Genomic DNA, 20,573 nt, shown 5'->3' with positions numbered 1-20,573 from the left:
CTCTGCTCGGATGTAACCCATGGTAGCTCAGTATCCAAGTGGCATTTTAATTTTTAATACTATGTAATTATTAAACTTAGTTGATAAATATATCTTTCACCCAAAATATTTTATGCATATTTTTATAGAAAATGTTTTCTGTTGGCAATATTGAGATGCACAGCCCTCAATGACCAGCTCTATTCAGGATTCTATGCAATTGACTTAAAAAGACAAAACCATGCCTACTGCTGACTCAGAGCTTCCTTCCTGGGCCATCATCCTTCTTCCTTCCATCGCAGACTGACAGCAGCTGCCATCCTCACTGCCCTCTGAATAAAATTGTTTTGAACTCTGCCTGAGAGATGTCCTATGCTATGGTCTTCCTGTGCAGAGATTATGTCATTTAGCATGATGTTCTCTGATCCTATCCGTGTTGCCACAAATTCTAAAATTTCTTCTTTTTTAAGACTAAATAATCCTATGTTCACCACTTTCTTTTAAAACTTTTCTTTATGTAGTATTTCTGTTATGCAATTAAGACTACGAGTTTGAAGTCATAAGAAAGCAAGCATTTTTACCTTTTAACAATTAAATTCTAAAAGACATAAAATGTACTTCTTCCATCAAAAAATGTTTGATATGTAAATATTGAAGATAACATGGAAGGTTTTTTTATTTTGTTTTGTTTTTTGTTTTCTTTACTTAAAACTGACTTCTGTTCCATACCAGCCTGGTCCTTTCTAAATTTGCCCCTAACCCTTTTCTCAAAGGCTTTACAAACTTGTGTCACCTGCCCTGATAAAGAGGAGTGCTGAGTGCCTTTGCCAGAAGTTGCTGAAGAATATTGAGCTTGAAGCAAAGCACTGTATGGGCGAAGGTTTAACCAATAAGACTTAACGAAGAGGGATAACTTACCGTCATTATGAGCAGAACCTCAAAGCTTGGAATCTCAGCAATGGAAGGAGTTTCCCATTGAAAAACACAGCATTTTGATAAACACAATTTAACATGTGATGAAGATGTTTTCATATCTGAATGTAGGACAGAAATCACATACTTACAGAATTTATGGCAAATATTACCGATTCAAGAACCTAGGGATAATAGGCCCCCATTGGAGGCACAAGGGAGAATGACCAACAGAGGAAGCTGAATTCCTATGGTGTTAAATCCCTAAAGTGTAACAAGGAGACTAATTCAGAGACATGTTTTCTATTAATGTAACCTGATACCTTGCATAAACAGGAAAAAAGAAAACATTTTCCTAGTGATCAATAACTAACACATTAATTTCATCCTCCTAAAAATTGTTGTCTAGTGGGAATAAGGGAATTAACATTAGATTTATATAAAACTTATATAGTGTTTTAAAGCAAAAGAACCCAGTGAGGCATAAAAAAAAAAGACATAGACAAAAGCAATAGAAGAAAGAATCTAAAAACAAACTCAAATACCTATAGACACTTGTGTCAGGAATACATATTGGACTAAATGCAACCTCTTCAGTAAAAGGTTCAGAGAAAATTGGGTATCTAATAGCAGAGGATTTTCACAGATCCATGCTTTTTATCTTATAAAAATATCAAAATGAACCAAAGACCTTGTTGAAAGATCTGAGCCTCTGAAATTGTTAGAAGAAAACACAGGGAAAAAAACACTTAAAGATATAAACATAGTCAAGAACTGTTTAAATACCTTTCCAGTTGCTAAGGAAATAAGGTAAACAATTTAAGAAAATGGGACCAATAATACAATACACTGTAAGCACATCAGTTAGAAATGACTACAGGTCACGGTTTTACGGTAAACATCAACTTCCAGTTGAAACAGAAGAAGCAAGGGTCAAGAACATAGTTGTGATTAGTATAAAATTTATTTTAATAAACTCAACTAAAATATAGAGGTGATAATGCTTTGGTTACAGGACAGAAAAACAAACCTGGGGTTGGACGGTAAGCTTCCTCTCTGATGGTTAGCTTTCACAGTGCCAAAAGGTGTTATGTAGGCTGTTAAAGGGGAATTGTCACCAACTGTCTCATTCAGCTCTGGACCCTGAGCGCTTTATTACCAACCTTTCAAGAAGCATGTATACACTGGTGAAATAGTGGCATGACTGATGGGGGCTTACTCACCACTTTCTGGTTGTCTTTGAGGCCTTCTCCATAGGACCTAAGTCATGTCTGGTGCTAAAATCTGGTCAAAAGCCTATGACTAAAGAAGACATGACCCTAGTGGAGAAGTTACCATTGATGCTTTGCTACATTGCCATGTTGGGCCTCCCAAATTGCCTTCTAAATATTTATGTTTATGCTCCTGGAATAGTGCTTATGTCAGCTCTGGACAGAGAGGCTTTGTTTTATAGTGGACAGTGGTTACTGGCGAGGATCATAACCACTCACGGTGCTGAGAGAAAGTGACTATTGAATGCTCAACCATGAACATCCATGTCTTCTCCTTACAAGGCTTAGACGTCTCAGAAGAGGGGGCCCAAAAGAATGTAACAGATGAAGATGAAATGTTGTAGAACAGTGTCTTCTGTCCAGAACACGCCCATTGTACTTGGAGCTTGGCTATGATAAACTACACAAGACTGGGCCTGTCAACTTCCATCATAGAGAGGGGAGAAGCTCACAAGGCCTCACTCTTTCACACACACACACACACAAGTATATGTGCAATTAATTATCATTGCATATGAGGAGTTCAAATAACTGTGCCATTCCCCTCAACATCTATGAGCAGTTAATTGCTGAAAGCAACGTAGAGATATTTCTTAAGTGGTATCGCCACTAATACATAAAATATTACTCATACTCCAACAAAAACATTTCTGTGGAAAATCCTAATTAAACACATTGGGTCACCAAAAGGAAAAGCTTTAAAGACTTATGTAGAAAAGGGTCTTTACTTTTGTGTAGGGTGATAAATATGGATCTATTTGCATTTTTCTACATGTAGACATCCAGTTAGATCATTTGTTAAAGATGCTGTCTTTTATTTTCCCATTGTAGGGTTTTGGCTTCTTTGTCAAAAATCAAGTATCTGTAGTAGATGTGTGGGTTTATTTCTGGGTCTTAGATTCAGTTCCATTGATCCACCAGTCTGCTTCTATGCCAGTACCATGAAGTTTTTATTACTAAAATGGGAACTCTCCTCCATTACTAGAGGGAATGCAACCTTCTGCAACCACTTTGGAAATCAATCTGGCCCTTTCTCAGAAAATTAGGAATAGTGCTACCTCAAGACCCAGCTATACCACTGCTAGGCATATATCCAAAAGACACTCAAGTATACAACAAGCTCAGCTATGTTCATAGCAGCTTTATTTATAATAGCCAGAATCTGGAAACAACCTAGAAGTCCCTCAACTGAGGAATGGATGCAGAAATTGTGGTACATTTACACGGTGGAATACTACTCAGCAATTAAAAACAAGGAAATCATGAAATTTGCAGGCAAATGGAATGGAACTAGAAAAAAATCATTCTGAGTGAGGTAACCCAGAAGCAGAAAGACTCACATGGCATATACTCATTCAGAAAGACAAAAAGTATGGACATCAGAAGTAGGAGAAGACACAGAACAGGACAGGAGCCTTCCATGGGGGGCCTCTGAGAGATTCTACCCATCAGGGTATCAAAGCAGATGCTGAGACTCATAGCCAAACTTTGGGCAGAGTGCAGGGAACCTTATGGAAGAAGGAAGAGATAGAAAGACCTAGAGGGGACAGGATCCCCACAAGGAGAACAACAGATCCAAAAAACCTAGGCCCAGAGGGGGCCTGCAGAGACTGATACTCCAACCAAGGACCAAGCATGGAGAGGACATAGACCCCCTGCTCAGATGAAGCCCATAGGCTGCTCAGTTTCAAAGTGGGTTCCTTAGTAAGGGGAGCAGGAACTGTCTCTGACATGAACTCAGGGGCTGGCTCTTTGATCACTCCCCCCCCAAGGAGGGCAGCCTAACCAGACCACAGAGGAAAGAGAGTCTAAGCTGGTAGTTGCCATCAAGTCTTCCCCTTCAGGGACCAGGGAACCCCTTGGAGGTAGGGGAGGAAAGGCTGCGAGGCAGAGGGTTTTGAGAATACCAGGAGAACAGAGCCCAACAAAGCAGTTAAGCAGGGCTCACATGGGCTCACAGAAACTGAAGCAGCAAACATGGGGCCAGCATGGGGCCAGCACGGGTCTGCACCAGGTCTTCTGATGTTCTCGCTGTTAGCTTGGTGTTTTTGTGGGACTCCTAACAGTAGGAGAGGGTGTGTCTCCAACTATTTGGCCTGCTCTTTAGACGTTTTCCCTCCTATTGGGTTCCCCTGCCCAGCTTCAGTTTGGGGCTTTCGCCTTGTCATATTGTATCTTGTTTTGTCCTGTTTAGCTGCCATCTCCTGGAATCCCGTTCTTCCTAAAGAGGAAATGGAGAGTGAGACAGGGTGGGGAGCAGTGGAAGGAGGAGAAGCTGTGGCTGTGATGTACTATATGAGAGAATAATCTACTTACAATTTTTTTAAATGGTTATAAGCTAAGAATATAACTCAGTAGCAAAACACTTGGTTAGTGAAAAGTGTAAGACTAGGCTTGATACACACACACACACACACACACACACACACACACACACAGTGACCAAGGCAAAGGGAAATAGGGGGAAAGGAGCTATATAGAAAAATTACCAGTGAGCACAAACAAATTGTGAACCTGAGAAATAGAAGTGGATGACAGCATTAGCTTCCACTGGTGTGTTTTAAGCTTTCTTGAACAGAAAAGGAAATAACATGAAGTGAATACAACAAAAAAGGAAGAAATAGTGGCTATAGATGTCAAGAGTTCGTACAAAGATTAGAACTTAAAGTAGTTTGTTTGAATCATTTTATTTAACTCTATGGGACAGAAATTAGTGTGGCTTTTAAGCATGGAGAAGGGTGTTGGAGAAGGCAGCTGTTTGTGATAAAAATGCATCATTATAAAACATACAGTGAGTGAAACTACAGACACAGAGCTTTGAGAACCCCATTACAGTGAGAAGTCACGATCAAGGAGGACCACCTATCTGTACATTGCAGGAGTTTATTCAGAAGTGCTCCAAGTCCCGAGGTAACAGATCTGAGACGAAGTGCGGGGTAGTTATAGAGTTACAGATATGTGGTTGGGGCCTTTGTTGCCAGAAAAATGTCAGTTTGGAGAATGAAAAACTGTCTTGGTTGAAGAAGTGCCATATTTTGAATTGTACATACTTTTTTTTTCTTTTCAGAGTGGGAGTAAGAATTGAGGCAGAGTCTTGCTATATAGCACACACTGGTCTTGAACATGTGATTTAACAGCCTCCATTTCTCAAGGATTAGAGACATGTGCCACCATGTCCAGCTTGAACTGGACATAATTCTTAAAATCATGTTAAGGTTTTTATCAATGGGAGGACGAAACGCAAAGTGAAAACCACTGACAGCCCACACATTGCCTGGTCTCCCCATTGACTAGGATGTTTCTCTTTCCCTTAAAGATGGCCATTAACTGAAGTACCTGCAAACCATTTTCTCTGCCTGTTTAAAGTATCAAAATAGCAATACTTATTTTTTCAAACATGGGAATTTTGAAAAGATAGGTCTCTTTCATGACTGATACTTTCTGAGGACAGGAGAATCTGTAAATGTCCAGGAGTCTTGTGTCTCATCTACATAGAACTACAAGATTATAAGCAGAATCTGTCTCCTATCAATGGGTTCAATTTAAAGGTGATTATTTATTTTGTTTTTAATTTTTTATTCACTTTATAGCCTCATTATAGCTCCAACCCTCCTCCTCTCCCAGTCCTGCCCTCCCTCCCTCCCCTTTCTCTCCCCTTTTCCTCAGAAAAACGGGAGCTCCCTTTCCCATCCACCCCAGCTCATCAAGTTGCATCCAGACTTAAAATGTCCTTTCTCTATTGCCTGGCAAGGCAGTTCTGCCATGAGAACGTGATCAAAAGTTGACAGGTGAGTCTGTGTCCAATGTAGTCTCCACTTCCCTTACTGGAGGACCCACATGGGGCCTAAGCTAACCATCTGCTACATCTTTGCAGGGGGCCTAGGTCCAGTTCATGCATGGTCCTTGACTGTTGCTCCAGTCTCAGCAGCCTTTCTGGGCCCTGGTTAGTTGGCTCTGTTGGTCTTCTTGTGGCGCTCCTGTCACCTCCAGGTTCTTACCTCTTTCCTCCCACTTTTCCACAAGATGCCCTATGCAGGGTCTAATGTTTGGCTGTGAGTCTCTGCATCTGTTTTGAGGCACTGATGAGCACCACCTCTCAGAGGACAACTCTGTCAACTCCTGTCTGCAGGTTTAGCAGCGTATGGACCGTAGGGTCAGAAGTTGGCACTGTCCAATAAGGTGGGTCATTGGTTGGGCCAGGCATTGGTTGGGCATTCCTGAAGGTGATTATTCTTAATGGCATGTAATAACACACCAACCATTTGACATCACTTTTCTTGGAGACCTGAAGGATTCATGTGAATAGTGACCAGTTTCTATCCTAGTTTCACTGATACAGGGGCTGGAGAGGTGGCTTGATGGTCAAGAGCTTTCTGTTTTTTCACAGAACCTGGGCTTTTTCCCTAACACCCATGTAGTGTGGCTCACAACCATCTCTAACTCCAGTCCCAGGGAATCTTATGCACTCTTCTGGTGTCCACAGACAATGAACAAAGGGGATGCAGAGAAACACATGCAGATTCAACAGCCACACACATAAAAATAACTCAAAAGAAATTCTTGAAAAGAAACTTTTACCACTTGCAGTTAGCTAAGACTCAACTTGCCCATTTTTCTTTAGAAAAAAAAAAGAAATTGATTAATAAATATTGGGTGAATAAAAGAATAGCTAAGATGTTTCAATCTGTTTTGTTTGAGTTCATGAGTTTTTTGTTTTCTTTTTTTTTCTCAAGTTTAGGAGTTAAGAGCCAATGACTCTGCAAAGTTCTTCCTAGTGATGTAAGAACATCTGGCATATAAGTACATATTATTGTGGAAAATATCCAAGATCATTTGGGTTAACATTGTTTCCGTAGAAGCTGGAGACAGGTGCTGTGTGTGAGAGGAGAGCTTGAAGTTGGAAATGAAGGTATGTCCTGACTTCCCCTGTACCCTCATCCACAGAGCTTTTAATGTTTTGTGTTAAAGTAGTCTCAGTTCAAGCTCTGTACAGCTGCTCACTCATATTGTGTTGATTGGCAGTTCACTCCTCGTCCACGCTTGAGGATCTAACTGGGAAAAACAAGATTTGTGGAAAGCTTAAGAATTTCCTTGCTGGTCTCTAGCTGTGGCTTTGTTGTCTGATCTTCTGATCCTTCCTGATGCTGTTAATTTGAACTTCACAGCCTGGATTTGAACAACATGCTTGGGGCGCTGGGTGAGCTCCAGGAAGTGTGGCCATGCAGAGGCCCTCCTGAACTGAGTAGAACCTGTCCAGGACAGGAGACGATTTTCCTGTGTCTAGATGCTGCCTGGATGGCATTATGTTCTTAAGTTTATACTTCTCCTGATCAAAGAGAAGCACAGAAACCTCCCCCTCTGCTATGATTTATAGTTGTTATAAAGGAATAAAAGTGTTTACAGAGGATCTTGTCCTAACATTAAATATTTTTCCAGTTTCAAATACTGAGAATTTCTTAATCTTGCAAAATCATGTGTTTTTTTAAATTTTCTGTGTAGAGACTCTATACTCCATAGTTACTTAGATATCTGGAGCCCAGTTCCCCGTCCCCACTGAAACACCTTGACAACCCTTTCACGGATCTCCCTGGTCTTCACTCCATACACCATGGGGTTAAGAGCTGGTGGAAAGAGCAGATAGACGTTAGCCAAAAGAATATGAACGTGGAGTGGAACATGGTGGCCAAAGCGGTGTGTGAAAAAAGAAAAGAGGGCTGGTGTGTAAGAGATGAGGATGACACAGACATGGGAGCCACAGGTACCCAGGGCTTTGGACCGGGCTTCTTGGGATGAGAGGCGAAGAACAGCTTGTGCGATGAGGGGGTAGGAGAGACCGATGCAGAACAAATCAACCGCAATGACCAACAGTGCGGCCGTCAGCCCGTACACACGGTTAGGCCTGGTGTCCCCACAGGCCAGCTTCACCACAGCCATATGCTCACAGTAGGTGTGTGGGATCACATGGCTTTGGCAGAAGCTCAGACGACCAATGAGGAAAGGACACGGAAGCATGAGCAGAGAGCCTCTCGTCATAGCTAACACCCCAATGCGGGCAATGATGGTGTCAGTGAGGATGGTAGAATAACGGAGAGGGTGGCAGATAGCCACATAGCGATCAAAGGCCATGGCCAGCAGCACTGTGGACTCCATCATGCAAAAGGCATGAATGAAAAACATCTGCGCCAGGCAGGCAGAGGCAGAGATATGCCCAGCTCCACACCAGAGAATAGCTAGTAGCTTGGGTACTGTGGAGAAGGAGGCAGCCAAATCAATGGTCGAGAGCATGCACAGGAAGAGGTACACGGGTTTGTGCAAGGCTGGCTCTGTGGCAACAACAACCAGGATGGTTATATTGCCCACAATTGTGGCTGTGCCCAGACAGCACACTGGAAGTGAGAGCCACATATGGAACTGCTCTAGACCTGGGATGCCCAGGAGAAAGAAGATAGAAGGATCCAGGTCCGTGTGGTTAGCAGACTCCATGGCCTGGCTATGGTGCTGGACACTTTCTGGTCAGAAACCCCCACACCGCACCATATTGCCTGGAAAGACAACATGAGATAGATGAATGAGATCACAATAACTTTCACTAGCTATAGAATGTTTAGAAAATTATTATTCTTAAAATGGCAGTCATAAAAATCATAATATGTATTTCTAGAGTTAGAGAATATATGTATTTATTTGCAAAATGTTTGCATAATGCATAGCATATGAGAGGTAACAAAATAGGTAACTATGATAAAGTGTTTGAGTAAGTGAACTACGATTGCAGCCTAGCTAACAGTTCTTGTCTCCAGGGAAAGAAACACAGCCCTTATTCTGGGAATGTAGCTGAATACTACGCATGCAGTGTAAGGAGATATCAGTTTGGGGCCATCAGTCCTGAAAACCCAGCTCACTAGTCAAGATGGACATCATTTTTCATATCTAAGTTAAAGCAGTTTCTGATTTGGAATCTGGTTCTTAATAACTAGTTTTCAAATTGCACCAGTAGTTTGCGCTCTTCATGAATCCGTAACTTTTTTTATGTGTAAGAACGTATGTATTTTTGTTTGCACACACATGCACACAGTGTGTATACAGATATATATCGTTATTGATGTTTGTGTACATAATCTGTCACATCTACATTGTCTGTTTAGTTTCTGTGATTTCCAATAAAATATAAAAGGAACAGAATGTGACGAAGGGTTCTATAATTGACTATATGTTAGCCTACTCTAAATACTCAAAGATTCTGTGTTTTAACTGATTTTCTTGCTGTTTATATGTAACTCGACTTTGCTATGAATGTCCGCAGAACTTTAAACACTTAACTGCTCCACTCTCACCAGAAACTCTGTGAGGTGCCTTGCCTTCCCTGTATACGGGGAAGCTAACCCGCTTTTAAACTTGGTTGTATTTCTGAAAGGAAAGTTTCAACTTTATCCCCCTTCATCAACCCTCTGCTGTTACTTTATCTACAGTACATGGTTATTTGGGGGAAAGTCACCAAATTCTACCATTCTCGTCATTCCATAATGATAAGAAGTGGTTTTCTAAGATTACCTTAAAATTTGCATCCAGACGATAATGACTCATCTCTGTAAAATTCACTTTGCCTTACAGTTTTCAAAACAGGAACAAGAGACTCACTGCCTAGAATTCTCAGTGTACTTATTCAGCTGCGATGTGCAAAGCTGTATATAACTGGCCCTCTTCTAGACACTGGGGAAGACATGAAAGTCAGCACGAAAGGACAAGGACATGTGGGGAGTTGAATCAGGAGGGAATCACTTCTTTGCCACAACTTTTCCTCACTCTGTGTACGTGTTAAATGGGATGTACAAACTCTCCTAGTCTTTAATGAACCAACTAGCTGCTTGGTTATAGTCACTCAAAAAAACAAGTTCTCAGAAGAGACTGTTCTACTCCTCAGGTGTTCCTTGGCTGCAATATAAAGAGATTAAAAGAAAAACTAATCTAAGCCAAGAAATCCAAGCATGTAGGGAAAGATCACTTATTCATAGTTTTCAGTTGTTGTTCTTAAAGACTCGGGGATTGCCAAAAGAAATGGAACTTGGTGATAAAACCATTCTAATCACTGATCTATGTCAATAAAGCATATGACTCAGGGAAGAGAGAGATAATTGTGGCATACATCAGAGAGTGTGCTTAAAACTGTAGGGTTTTTAACACACTGGTGTATGAGATCATAAGGTTCCCAAAGATCCACATGTCCAATCCACTTTAGCTAGATACTCGTCTTCTCTAGGAGAAACACATCAAGAAGACATTTCGGCACTTGATCAGATCTGTGGCCCTTATTGACATGATTAGCACTTCCTAGCTGTTACTTGGTTATATTCAAGGGAGAGTATGTATCACATCTATGTCACCCCATTGTGCTGGTTTTAGAGGGCTCAGTCTAATGGAAAACTAGAACTCCGAAAAGAAGCTGCTAGTTATAACTCTGAATCAAACAACACAAAGATGGTTTTTCAAGAGATTCCTCATTCCCTGTGCTTTGAAGCAAATTCTCATGACAAGTTGCAAGGACAGAGTTTTTTCAAAGGATAGATAATCCCCATTTCTAGAGTTTCTTCCCACCAGAACTCACATGACTCTGGAAGAGCATGAAGGAGAAGGTTCTGCATCCTGTAGCCTCAGAAAATCAAGGAGCCTCTCTTGTTTGCACACCTCCTCAGTGATCTGAAGGAAGGCTCAGAGGCTGTTATACTGAGGAAGTGGACCTCACGAGCCCAGGGGAGTTTGGTAGTTGCACTGCGTTTAAAGCTTGCTGCCATCTGGGGAGCTTCTGTATTTCCTTGGAAATTAAGCATCATGTTTTCAATCCTCATTGACCAGGTCAGAATGTATAGATGAAGCTAGAGGCAGGGAAGACAAAATTATAATCTATTCCCTTAGCAATTTTATGTCTCTTTGATTTGCTTTGCTTTGCTTTTTAATTCCCCACATCTCAATTACTATTTACCAAAGAGCATCTGACATTTTAGAGCCATGGAGGCTACCAGTGCTGTGATCATGTGGCCCTAATCTCTTTCCATTTCTCATGCAGTTCCATTCCCTTGGGATCCTAAGGCACGCTTACCCTTCTTTTTCCACTCTGTGATTATCTGTCCCATTCTGCTATGGTTTCTGTTTCCTATTTATAATGTCTCCAGACTGGCCTTTTCTGTTCAGTGTTGCTTGCTTTGTGAGATGCCTCTCCATTTGTTTTCTTCTTTAAATCACCTGTGAAAGATATAGCAAGATGGAGATAAAACTCAAAAGGAAATTATACTCGTTTGTAAAATGTAGGTTATGTGATTGTTTTAATGGTGTTTTTACCACATGGAATTATTTTAGGAAATAAAAAAAGTGGAGAAGGCTTATTCATTAAACATCAGTAAATCTGTAAATCTGTATCTCCACATACCTTCTGCTGGATATGTGTGTGTGTGTGTGTGTGTGTGTGTGTGTGTGTATTTTAAGGTTTATATACATATTGTTTAAGGTAAAAAAATAGCATTGTTGCTTGGAGACCTGCATCTCTGTATACCTCCTGCTGGGAATCTATACAGATACCTATAGCATCATTGCTCATCTCAGTAAAATATTTTGTCCAAGAGATCTTTTGCTTTAAGCCTCTAAGCCAGTTTTTTACAGGACTCATCACTCCTGCCACCAGCACTCCTTCATATGAATAATACATTGAAAGAACCTTAGTATGAATATAATTTACCCCACCATACATCACAAATACCCTTCAGAGTACAAACAAGAATTTTAAAGTTCTAATACCAGAGAAACAGCTCCAGCATAATCTAGACCCCAACCTCTTGAAAAAGGCTCCTATGACAGCCATTGTGGAATTACAGTTCTTTCTGCTAAGCACCACAAGTGGTCTATCTCAGCTGTCCAAATATTCCTCTTGTAATTTACCATCCTAAAAATAACTTAGCTATCTTGAGCTTTGACCACAGCTGTACTAGGTCCGACCTCTCTCTCTCTTTCTGTGTGTGTGTGTGTGTGTGTGTGTGTGTGTGTGTGTGTGTTTGTGTCAGGGGTGGAGAGCCAGGCAGGCAGGCAGAGACACAGACACACAGAGAGAAAAGTTTTGGGACAGAAACCAAAAAGATTAATAATAGTCCTAATTTATTTCATTGTATCAGGGAGGAAGGAAAGGAGAAAAGGAAGGAAGGAAGAGACATATCAGACAGAAAACATGAATGTACTATGTGATGTTAACTGAAACCTAAGGAAAATAGGTAGAAATCATAGGTCATAATGTACTTTAAAAGAAAACATAACGAGAAGCTCAGGTGGCCAGATATGGAGCGTGTAAGAAGTGGGTGTGGCCTACATCTGTAGACCCAGCATTCAGGAGGCTGAGGCAGTGCAATGGCCACGGCTTCGTGTCATCTTGTGCTACAGAATAAGACACTGTCTTACAAGCATAATAGCGTGAAGAAAATCTAACTCACCTCGCACATCTATAAAACAACCTGACTTCAGTAAAAATGCCAAGTGGAATTCCACAGAACTTGACAAATAATAAAACGTGAAAAAATTTATCTAAGAATAGCTAGGTTTCTTTCTTTCCTTCAACCTGTAAAACTGAACTGACAAAAGACAACGTCATGTTCTAGCAATATTATACTGTAGAATAAGGTCTTAACCACTAAATTCTACAATAGGCATTAGTGAGTTTTTCCTCTCTAAACCTTGTTGAGTAAATATTAGCAAATGAACCAAAACCTTTTTCAAATTTAAATGAATGTAACTAACAGACTTGGGGTACTTTAAATCTCTTAAATAAGATATAGGTACTCCTCTAACTTCAGAGAGAGAGTAAAAATTACCAAACTAGTCTATAATTTTAATCCCTTTTGAAACCGTAAAGCCCACAACCAGTGACAAACCTCTCCCAACTAGACAACTTCTCCTAATGTTTTCCAAATAGTTCTACCAACTGTGGACCAAAAGTTCAAATGTGTGAGCTTATAGGGGCCGTTCTCATCCAAACCACCAGAAACAGTGTCTGTCTCCTGTGCACAAGCAGGGTGTGCCTGTAGAAGCCAGAAGAGAGCATAAAATGCAGTGGAGCCGTAGTCACAGACTGCGTGAGCCTTCTGAAATCATGCTGGGAACCCTATCATGTCCCCTGGAGAGTGGGAAATGCTCTTTGTTGTTGTTTTAACTGAAAACTTTTGTTCAGACAATATATTTGATCATGATTTCCCTTCAACTCCACCCCTATCTGTCCCACCTCTCCACACCCTTCTTTCTTTCTTTAGAAAACCAACAAGAAAACAAAACCTCAAACAAGCCACACTTTAAAACATACACACAAGAAATACAGGGGGTGGGGAAACAGATAGACAGAGACAGAGCACTGAGGTATTAATTTTTTAATTAATTTTTATTTTATTTTTTTTCAATGCAGTTTATTCAGGAACCTTGAACAATCATCGGACCCTGGGGAAAGCCAGCCCACAGCTTAAATAGCCTCTGGGTAGCCAACCCCAGCGTGCCACGTGGGCAATGCAGATAGGTCCACATACATGGAAGCAAGCCAGATCCTCAGCCTTAGCCAAATGTGGAGTTGTTTGTGACAGAGAGCACTCACCATCAGGAAGGTGGAAGGCGGAAACCAGCTCCATCTTTAAGGCGCAGCATTACGCAGCTCTCTACAGTTCCCCCTTTTTGTTTTAGACACATCAGGCAAGAGTAGAGGTCTGATCTCTGATACTAGAAATAAATTGGGACTTTGTACTGATGTTCATTTAGGTGTCATCCACCCAAAGAGCATCAGACCCATCTGATACCTTTTTCTCAGAGGCGGGACCTGGGGCATCAACCCGCATGCAATCAGACATGCTCTTCTCTTTTTTCCTGTGCTGCAAATCTGTCTAAACAATTGTCTAGCTGTATTTTAGGTAATTGGACTGGAGAATTCGATACTACAATGGAGCAGCTGAGAGTGGCCATTATCACAGTAAATTCTACCAGAGTGGACACAGGACTAGCCACAGGATTATCATCATGGATTGCTGCAGCCATGAATCATCCGCCATGAATGGGCGGGCATGGGAGCGTTAGCAGGCCTTCTGGTGTTGGTCTCCTTGGTTTGCCTGTGGTGTATATGCAAGATTAGTGTCTCACAACAGCGTAATGCAGCCATGACCATTCAGGCCTTTACAGCCATTGAACAGGACAGTCTCCCCAAGCATGGTTGGCTACCATAAAAAGCTAAAATGTTATGCTCAGGATGTGAGGCTAAGCACTGCACTCAGGGTCAGCCCTGTAGACCCAGAGAAGAGCATGTCTGATTTAATTTTTATTTTTATGTGTTTTGCCAGTGAATATATGTACACCTCACACATGCAGTTCCAGACGAGGCCAGAAGAAGACATCATAGAACAAAACCAACAAAGGTAAAACCTGAACCCAGGCGGTCCAGCAGAGACTGATGCACCAACCAAGGGCCACGCCTGGAGAGGACTTAGACCCCCTGTGCAGATGTAGACCATAGGCAGCTCAGTCTCCACGTGGGTTCCCGAGTAAGGGGAGCAGGAGCTGCCTCTGTCATAACTCCATTGCCTGCTCTTTGATCACGTGCCCCTGGCAATGCAGCCATGCCAGGCCACAGAGGAAAAGGATCCAGGCAGTCCTGATGAGACTTGATAAGCTATGGGCAGTTGGCAGAGAAGGAGAACTCCCCCTTTCAGTGGTCTGTAGGAGGGGGGTGGGGGAAGAGGGAAGGACAGTGGGACTGGGAGGAGTTGAGAAAGGGGGCTTCAATTGGGATATGTAATGAATAAGTTGTAAAAAAAAAAAAAAGGCATAGTCCTTAAATTTTCAAATGAAATGATAAAAAAAAACTAGATATATTTCTAGGAGTGGTACAGCTGGATCTTGAGGTAGCACTATTCCTAATTGTCTGAGAAACGCCAGATTTCCCAAGTGCTTGTATAACTAACTATACCACTCCTAGGCAAATACACAAACTATGCTCAAGTACACAACAAGAACATTTGCTCAACCAAGTTCATAGCAGCTTTATTCGTAATAGCCAGAACCTGGAAACAACCCAGATGTCCCTCAACTGGGGAATGAAATAAATTGTGTTACATTTACACAATGGAATACTACTCAGCAATTAAAAACAAGGAAATCATGAACTTTTCAGGCAAATGGTGGGAACTAGAAAACATCATCTTGAGTGAGGTATCCCAGAAGCAGAAAGACACACATGGTATATACTCACTTATAAGTGGGTATTAGCCATATAATATAGGATAAACATAATAAAATCTGTACACCTAAAGAAGAATCAAGGAGGACCCTGGGTAAGATGATCAATCCTCATTCAGAAAGGCAAATGGGACAAACATCAGAAGAGGGATGAGACAAGGAACAAACAGGAAGTCCAAAAACTGTCCTGTGAGACACTTTGTGATCCCACGAAACATAAATGGCGGCTGGCGAATTCTGTGGGGGCTGGATTTGGAAAAGAAAGGGAAGTAAATGTTTGGCAGTAGAGAACAAGATCTTACGCATACACCACTTTTGCGATCTATAGTCTGTTAGCAACGAAATGCATAAAAGCTTCCATCATTTGACTGTTCATAATCAGTCTACGGCCTGAGCTTATTGTTTTACTCACAAGAAATTTAAGGTGAAACAGAATAACGTGATCTATAACTTTTTTCTTTCTTAATAGGACCTCCCATTTCTGTATCCATACTATTATTCCCATTATGTGTTCATATCCTTTTAGCTCTATAATCAATAAAGATATTTATCCATGCCTTGTTGATTACTTTTGTGCTGAATTTTTAGCCCATAGTCCAAATACTCTGACTAGAGATCATTTTTAAAGATTTGAGAATCTAACAACTTAAATTTTATGTATTCTTTCAGTTTCAACAAAGGAAACTGAAAGATAGAAAACAATAAGCAATATAAAGGTTGCTGTTTATTTTTTAAGGAAAGGCCACCAAAATATAATCTCAACAGGTATACAGTTTGCTCAGATGACAGTGTCAGCAAATTCAGAGTCACGAAGTCTTGTCAGGAAGTCCAAAAACTGTCCTATACCTCAGCAGTGAGCTTCTAGTATAACAAAGGAGCTCCAAGCTCCATGGCCAGATAAATGCCTCCATTTCATCTTCCTGTGGTGTGTAGGATCTGTAGATTCTCCTTGGCAACCCTTTTGTGACGTGTTTGTGGCATGCATGAGAATAAACTGTTTTCAATGTCTGCTTATCAAGCAGGCCAGGTCCCTTCTAAGTACATGGCACATGATATTCGGTCTAACATGTTTGAAATATTAGTGACAGTATTATTTCCTCTGGCAAGGATTTCCCTGGGTTTGGTCCCCTTCTCCCTTCTTTATCTCATACCCTGCTGTAAATATTAGCTTCTTATTAGAAATCCAAGGAAAGTACAGATCTCTTCTTAACACAAACTTCTTGTAAGAACCATTAAATCATCTTCATGGCTGCAACATCTCAGAAAAAGTCTATCACTTTGCACCAATATAACACTAAGTTTCCCAATGTGTAAACAATGAGCAAAAATTATAGGCTCAAATTGAGTATTTGTTCTTTTGAAAAAAGAAATAGAATGTGGGCATGGTGGCACACACCTGTAATCCCAGCACTCAGGGAGACAGAAGTAGGCAGAACTCTGAGTTCAAGGCCAGCCTGGTCTACAAAGCATGTCCAGGACAGCCAAGGCTACACAGAGAAACCCTGTCTCGAAAAAGAATGGAATGGAATGGAATGGAATGGAATGGAATGGAATGGAATGGAATGGAATGGAAGAATAGAATAGATGGAGCTGGGCGGCAGTTGCATATTTCCTTAATCCCAGCATTCAGGAGGGAGAGGCAGGTGGATCAATGTGAGTTCAAAACCAGACTGATGTGCAGAACTAATTACAGGACAGCCAGGGTTACACAAAGAAAAATCTATCTTGAAAAAAACAAAAAGAATTGAGGGAGGGAAGAAAGAAGGGAGAGAGGGAAGAGAGGAGGGAAAAAGAAAAAGAAGGAAGGAAAGAGCAAAGGAAGAACAGAAGAAGAAAAGAAAGAAAGAAAGAAAGAAAGAAAGAAAGAAAGAAAGAAAGAAAGAAAGAAAGAAAGAAGGAAGGAAGGAAGGAAGAAAATTAAAGGAAGGAGGGAGTGAATGAATGGAGAAAAGAAAGAATATAGAAAGAAAGAAGGGAGGGAGGGAGAGGAAAGGCAGGCAAGATGGGAGACATGAAAGGAGAGAAAGAAGGAAGAAAAGAAGGAAAGAAAGAAACAAAGAGAAAGGGATGGAATAAACAAAGTGAAAGATGGAAAACAATAAATAATGTAAAGGTTGCTATTCACTTTTTAAGGAAAGGCCACCAAAACATAAGAAACATATTTTAATATAGTGGCTTACATATACTTCTTTTTCTTCTTTTTACTTAGTGTACAAAGTAATACTTCTTAATTTTGATTGTATTTAAGTTTATTTATGTTACATTCCAAGGGTACCCACACCCTCCTGTCCTTTCATCCCCCCTCCTCTTTCTTCCTTCCCTTCTCCCTTTCCCCCCAGAAAAGGTGAGCCCTCCTCTCTCTGTATCAGCTCTCCCAAGCACATCAAATCACATCAGGACTGAGCATTTCCTCATCCACTGAGGCCAGGCAAGGCAGTACTGCAAGGAGGAAGTGACCCAAAGGCAGGCAATAGAGTCCATGTTAGAAACAGCCCCCCACAACACACACACACACACACACACACACACACACACACACACACACACACACACACTTGCCAGGTGACACACATGAAGACCAAGCACCCATTGGCCACATATGTGCTGGGGGTCTAAGCCCAGACCATGCATGCTCCTTAGTTGGTGTCTAAGTCTCTGTAAGACCTCCTGAGTCTCAGTTAGCTATCTCTGTTGGTCCTTTTCAGGGGTTCTTGTGCCTCCAGGTCCTTCTATCTTTCTGCTGCTGTGTGGAGCCTCTGAGAGGACAGCCATGTTAGGCTCCTGTCTGCAAGCATAGCAGAGCACCATTAACAGTGTCAGGGGCTGGCTCTCTACTGTGGGGTAGGTGAAAGTTTGGTCCAATCATTGGTTGGACTTTCCCTCAATCTCTGTTCCCTCTTTATCCCTGCACTTCTTGTAGGCAGGGTAGTTTTTGGATCAAGTTTTGTGGGTGTGTTGTTGTTCCCGTCCCCCAACTAGTCCTGCTGGCTAGGAGGTGGTCACTTCAGTCTCCATGTGCACCCCTCCCCCGTTAAAGAGTCTCAGCTAGAATCACACCTATGTCCTCCTATGAGTCTACCCTGTTGCAGGCCTCCAGCTTGTCAAAGACATGCCCCTCCCCCCCCCCCAGTTTCCCTTCTTGTTCCCAGCCCTCTCACCTCCCACATCCATTCTCCCCATATCTGACTCCCACTATTGTTTCCCTCTCCATTCCATCTCCTGCCTAGTTCCCTCTCTTCACCCACTTCTGCTGCTTATTCTATTTCCCCTCTGCGTGACATTTCAGCACCTTCCCTTGGGTCCTCCTTGTTACTTAGCTTCTTTGGGTCTGTGGCTTGTGTTATGGTTGTCCTGTACTATAGGTCTAATATCTGCTTATGAGTGAGTACATACCATGTGTGTTTTTCTGGTCTGGGTGACCTCACCCAGGATGATCTTTTCTAGTTCCGTTCATTTGCCTGCAATAGTTTTCCTAAACTGTTCAGTCCTTCCCCCGCCCCTTCACTCTCTCTGTATATACAATGAATATAAATGAAAATATCATGAGATTCCATCAGGTTCTCTCAGCCTTCATTCAAGGATAAAAATGGTTTTATTTTCTATTATTACTCAGAACTTCAGACATTTTTTAAGATTTTATTTGTTGAATGTGTGGGTATATGTGTAGTGGTAAGAGAAAAACTCTGCAGAGTCATTTTTCTGGTTCCATCATTATATGTGTTCCAAGAAGCTAAAATAGGTCATCACAATTGCACAGCAAGCAGGCCTTACCTGCCAAGTAATCTTGCTGTCGTAGGTGGGGTGGGCAGGGTTAAAGCATAGTATTTCTGAGCTGTGAAAGATGAAAATTAAGTACTTTTTGGGGGGAGGGGGACATGGGATAGAGTGTTTCTTTGTGACTTGGTAGACTGGCCTTGAACTCATAGCAATATGCCTGTCTCTGCCTCTCTGAGGGCTAGGATTAAAGGAGGTGTGCTACCATGCCTGGCTAAATGAAGACCTTCTCTACAGCCTTTATACGGAAGGCCAAGACCCATAAAAGTTGATTATGGAAGCAATAAAAGGACTTAGCGATAGGGCTGAAACTTGGCTGTGAATTTCATGACTGTAAGAAGACCTAATGACATTTTTCTTTGGAAGTCAACTTAAAAAACTAGTGGAACTAAAATCACTGAAAACAACCAAAACCCTTGTCTCATTGGCAGGTATCACAACTTTGTTTAATAGTTACTACTGGTTTCTGGCATGTTAATCTTCAACCAGTCCGGCGCCATGACTTTCACTCTGATGGGTGTGCCTGGCCTGGAGTCACAGCACTTGTGGCTCTCTATTCCATTTACCTCCATGCTCTTGCCCATCCTCATTGGCAATGGTGCTATCATCTTGGTTGTCACAGACTCCACTCTTCACACACCTATGTACCTACTCCTGGCCCTGCTGATGGTGGCTGACCTCATCTCTTCTCTAGCTCTTGTGCCCAAGGTCCTTTGCCTCTTCTGGTTTGATGACCGAGTCACGGGTGTCTATGCCTGTTTCACACAGATGTTTTTCATCCATGGAGCTTCAGTGGTACGATCAGCCCTACTTGTTGCAATGGCCTTTGACCTCTTTGTGGCTGTGTGTAAGCCACTACGCTACAACACGATTCTGAGCCATTCTCTCGTTGGACGCCTCGGACTTGTGGCACTCGCCAAGGGTGTAATCCTTATCCTGCCCATGCCTCTTCTGCTCCAAAGGCTGACTTTCTGTCACATGATCATTCCTCACACATACTGTGACCACATGGCTGTGGTGAAAATGGCCTGTAGTAACACCAGACCCAATCGTATGTATGGGCTCTTCGTGATCTTGCTTGTAGTGGGGCTGGATCTGCTTCTAATTGGCTTCTCCTATGTCCTCATCCTGCAGGCTGTGGTACGCCTCCATTCTCGAGATGCCATCCTCAAAGCCCTCAACACCTGCTCAGCCCACATCTTTGTCATTCTCATCACTTATATACCTGCACTGTTTTCATCTATCACCCACCGCATTGGACGTAACATTCCACCTCACGCTCACATTATCCTCGCCAATCTCTACCTTCTCGTACCTTCAATGTTCAACCCGATTATCTATGGTATAAAAATGAAGGAGATACGGGACAAGGTGGCCAAATGCTTGTGCAGATGA

General features: G+C 41.8%; 2 protein-coding genes across 3 annotated transcripts; one reads left to right on the top strand and one right to left on the bottom strand.

The window, feature by feature from the left end:
• Positions 1-7,679: 7,679 nt before the first annotated feature.
• Positions 7,680-13,933, bottom strand: LOC110558310 (olfactory receptor 52P1). 2 transcript variants are annotated; one of them, XM_060366295.1, is made up of 2 exons: positions 13,917-13,933; positions 7,680-8,652 (listed from the first exon to the last, which is right to left on the bottom strand). In XM_060366295.1, exons 1-2 carry the CDS (start codon positions 13,931-13,933, stop codon positions 7,680-7,682), a joined length of 990 nt encoding a protein of 329 aa, XP_060222278.1. The 2 variants fall into 2 exon arrangements, with proteins under 2 accessions (XP_060222278.1, XP_021508831.1); XM_021653156.2 differs by lacking the exon at positions 13,917-13,933 and having other exon boundaries at positions 7,680-8,661.
• A 5,716-nt stretch (positions 13,934-19,649) lies between these two features.
• Positions 19,650-20,573, top strand: LOC110558312 (olfactory receptor 52P1-like). The gene has a single exon (XM_021653158.1). It carries the CDS (start codon positions 19,650-19,652, stop codon positions 20,571-20,573), a length of 924 nt encoding a protein of 307 aa, XP_021508833.1.

The sequence above is a fragment of the Meriones unguiculatus genome, chromosome 14 (assembly GCF_030254825.1).
Source record: "Meriones unguiculatus strain TT.TT164.6M chromosome 14, Bangor_MerUng_6.1, whole genome shotgun sequence".
Classification (NCBI taxonomy): Eukaryota; Metazoa; Chordata; class Mammalia; order Rodentia; family Muridae; genus Meriones; species Meriones unguiculatus.
This window is presented reverse-complemented; position numbering and strand designations above follow the sequence as displayed.

What these genes read in the sequence shown, in the direction of transcription:
- LOC110558312 (XM_021653158.1), top strand. Translation starts at nt 19,650, where the DNA reads ATGTTAATCTTCAACCAGTCCGGCGCCATGACTTTCACTCTGATGGGT.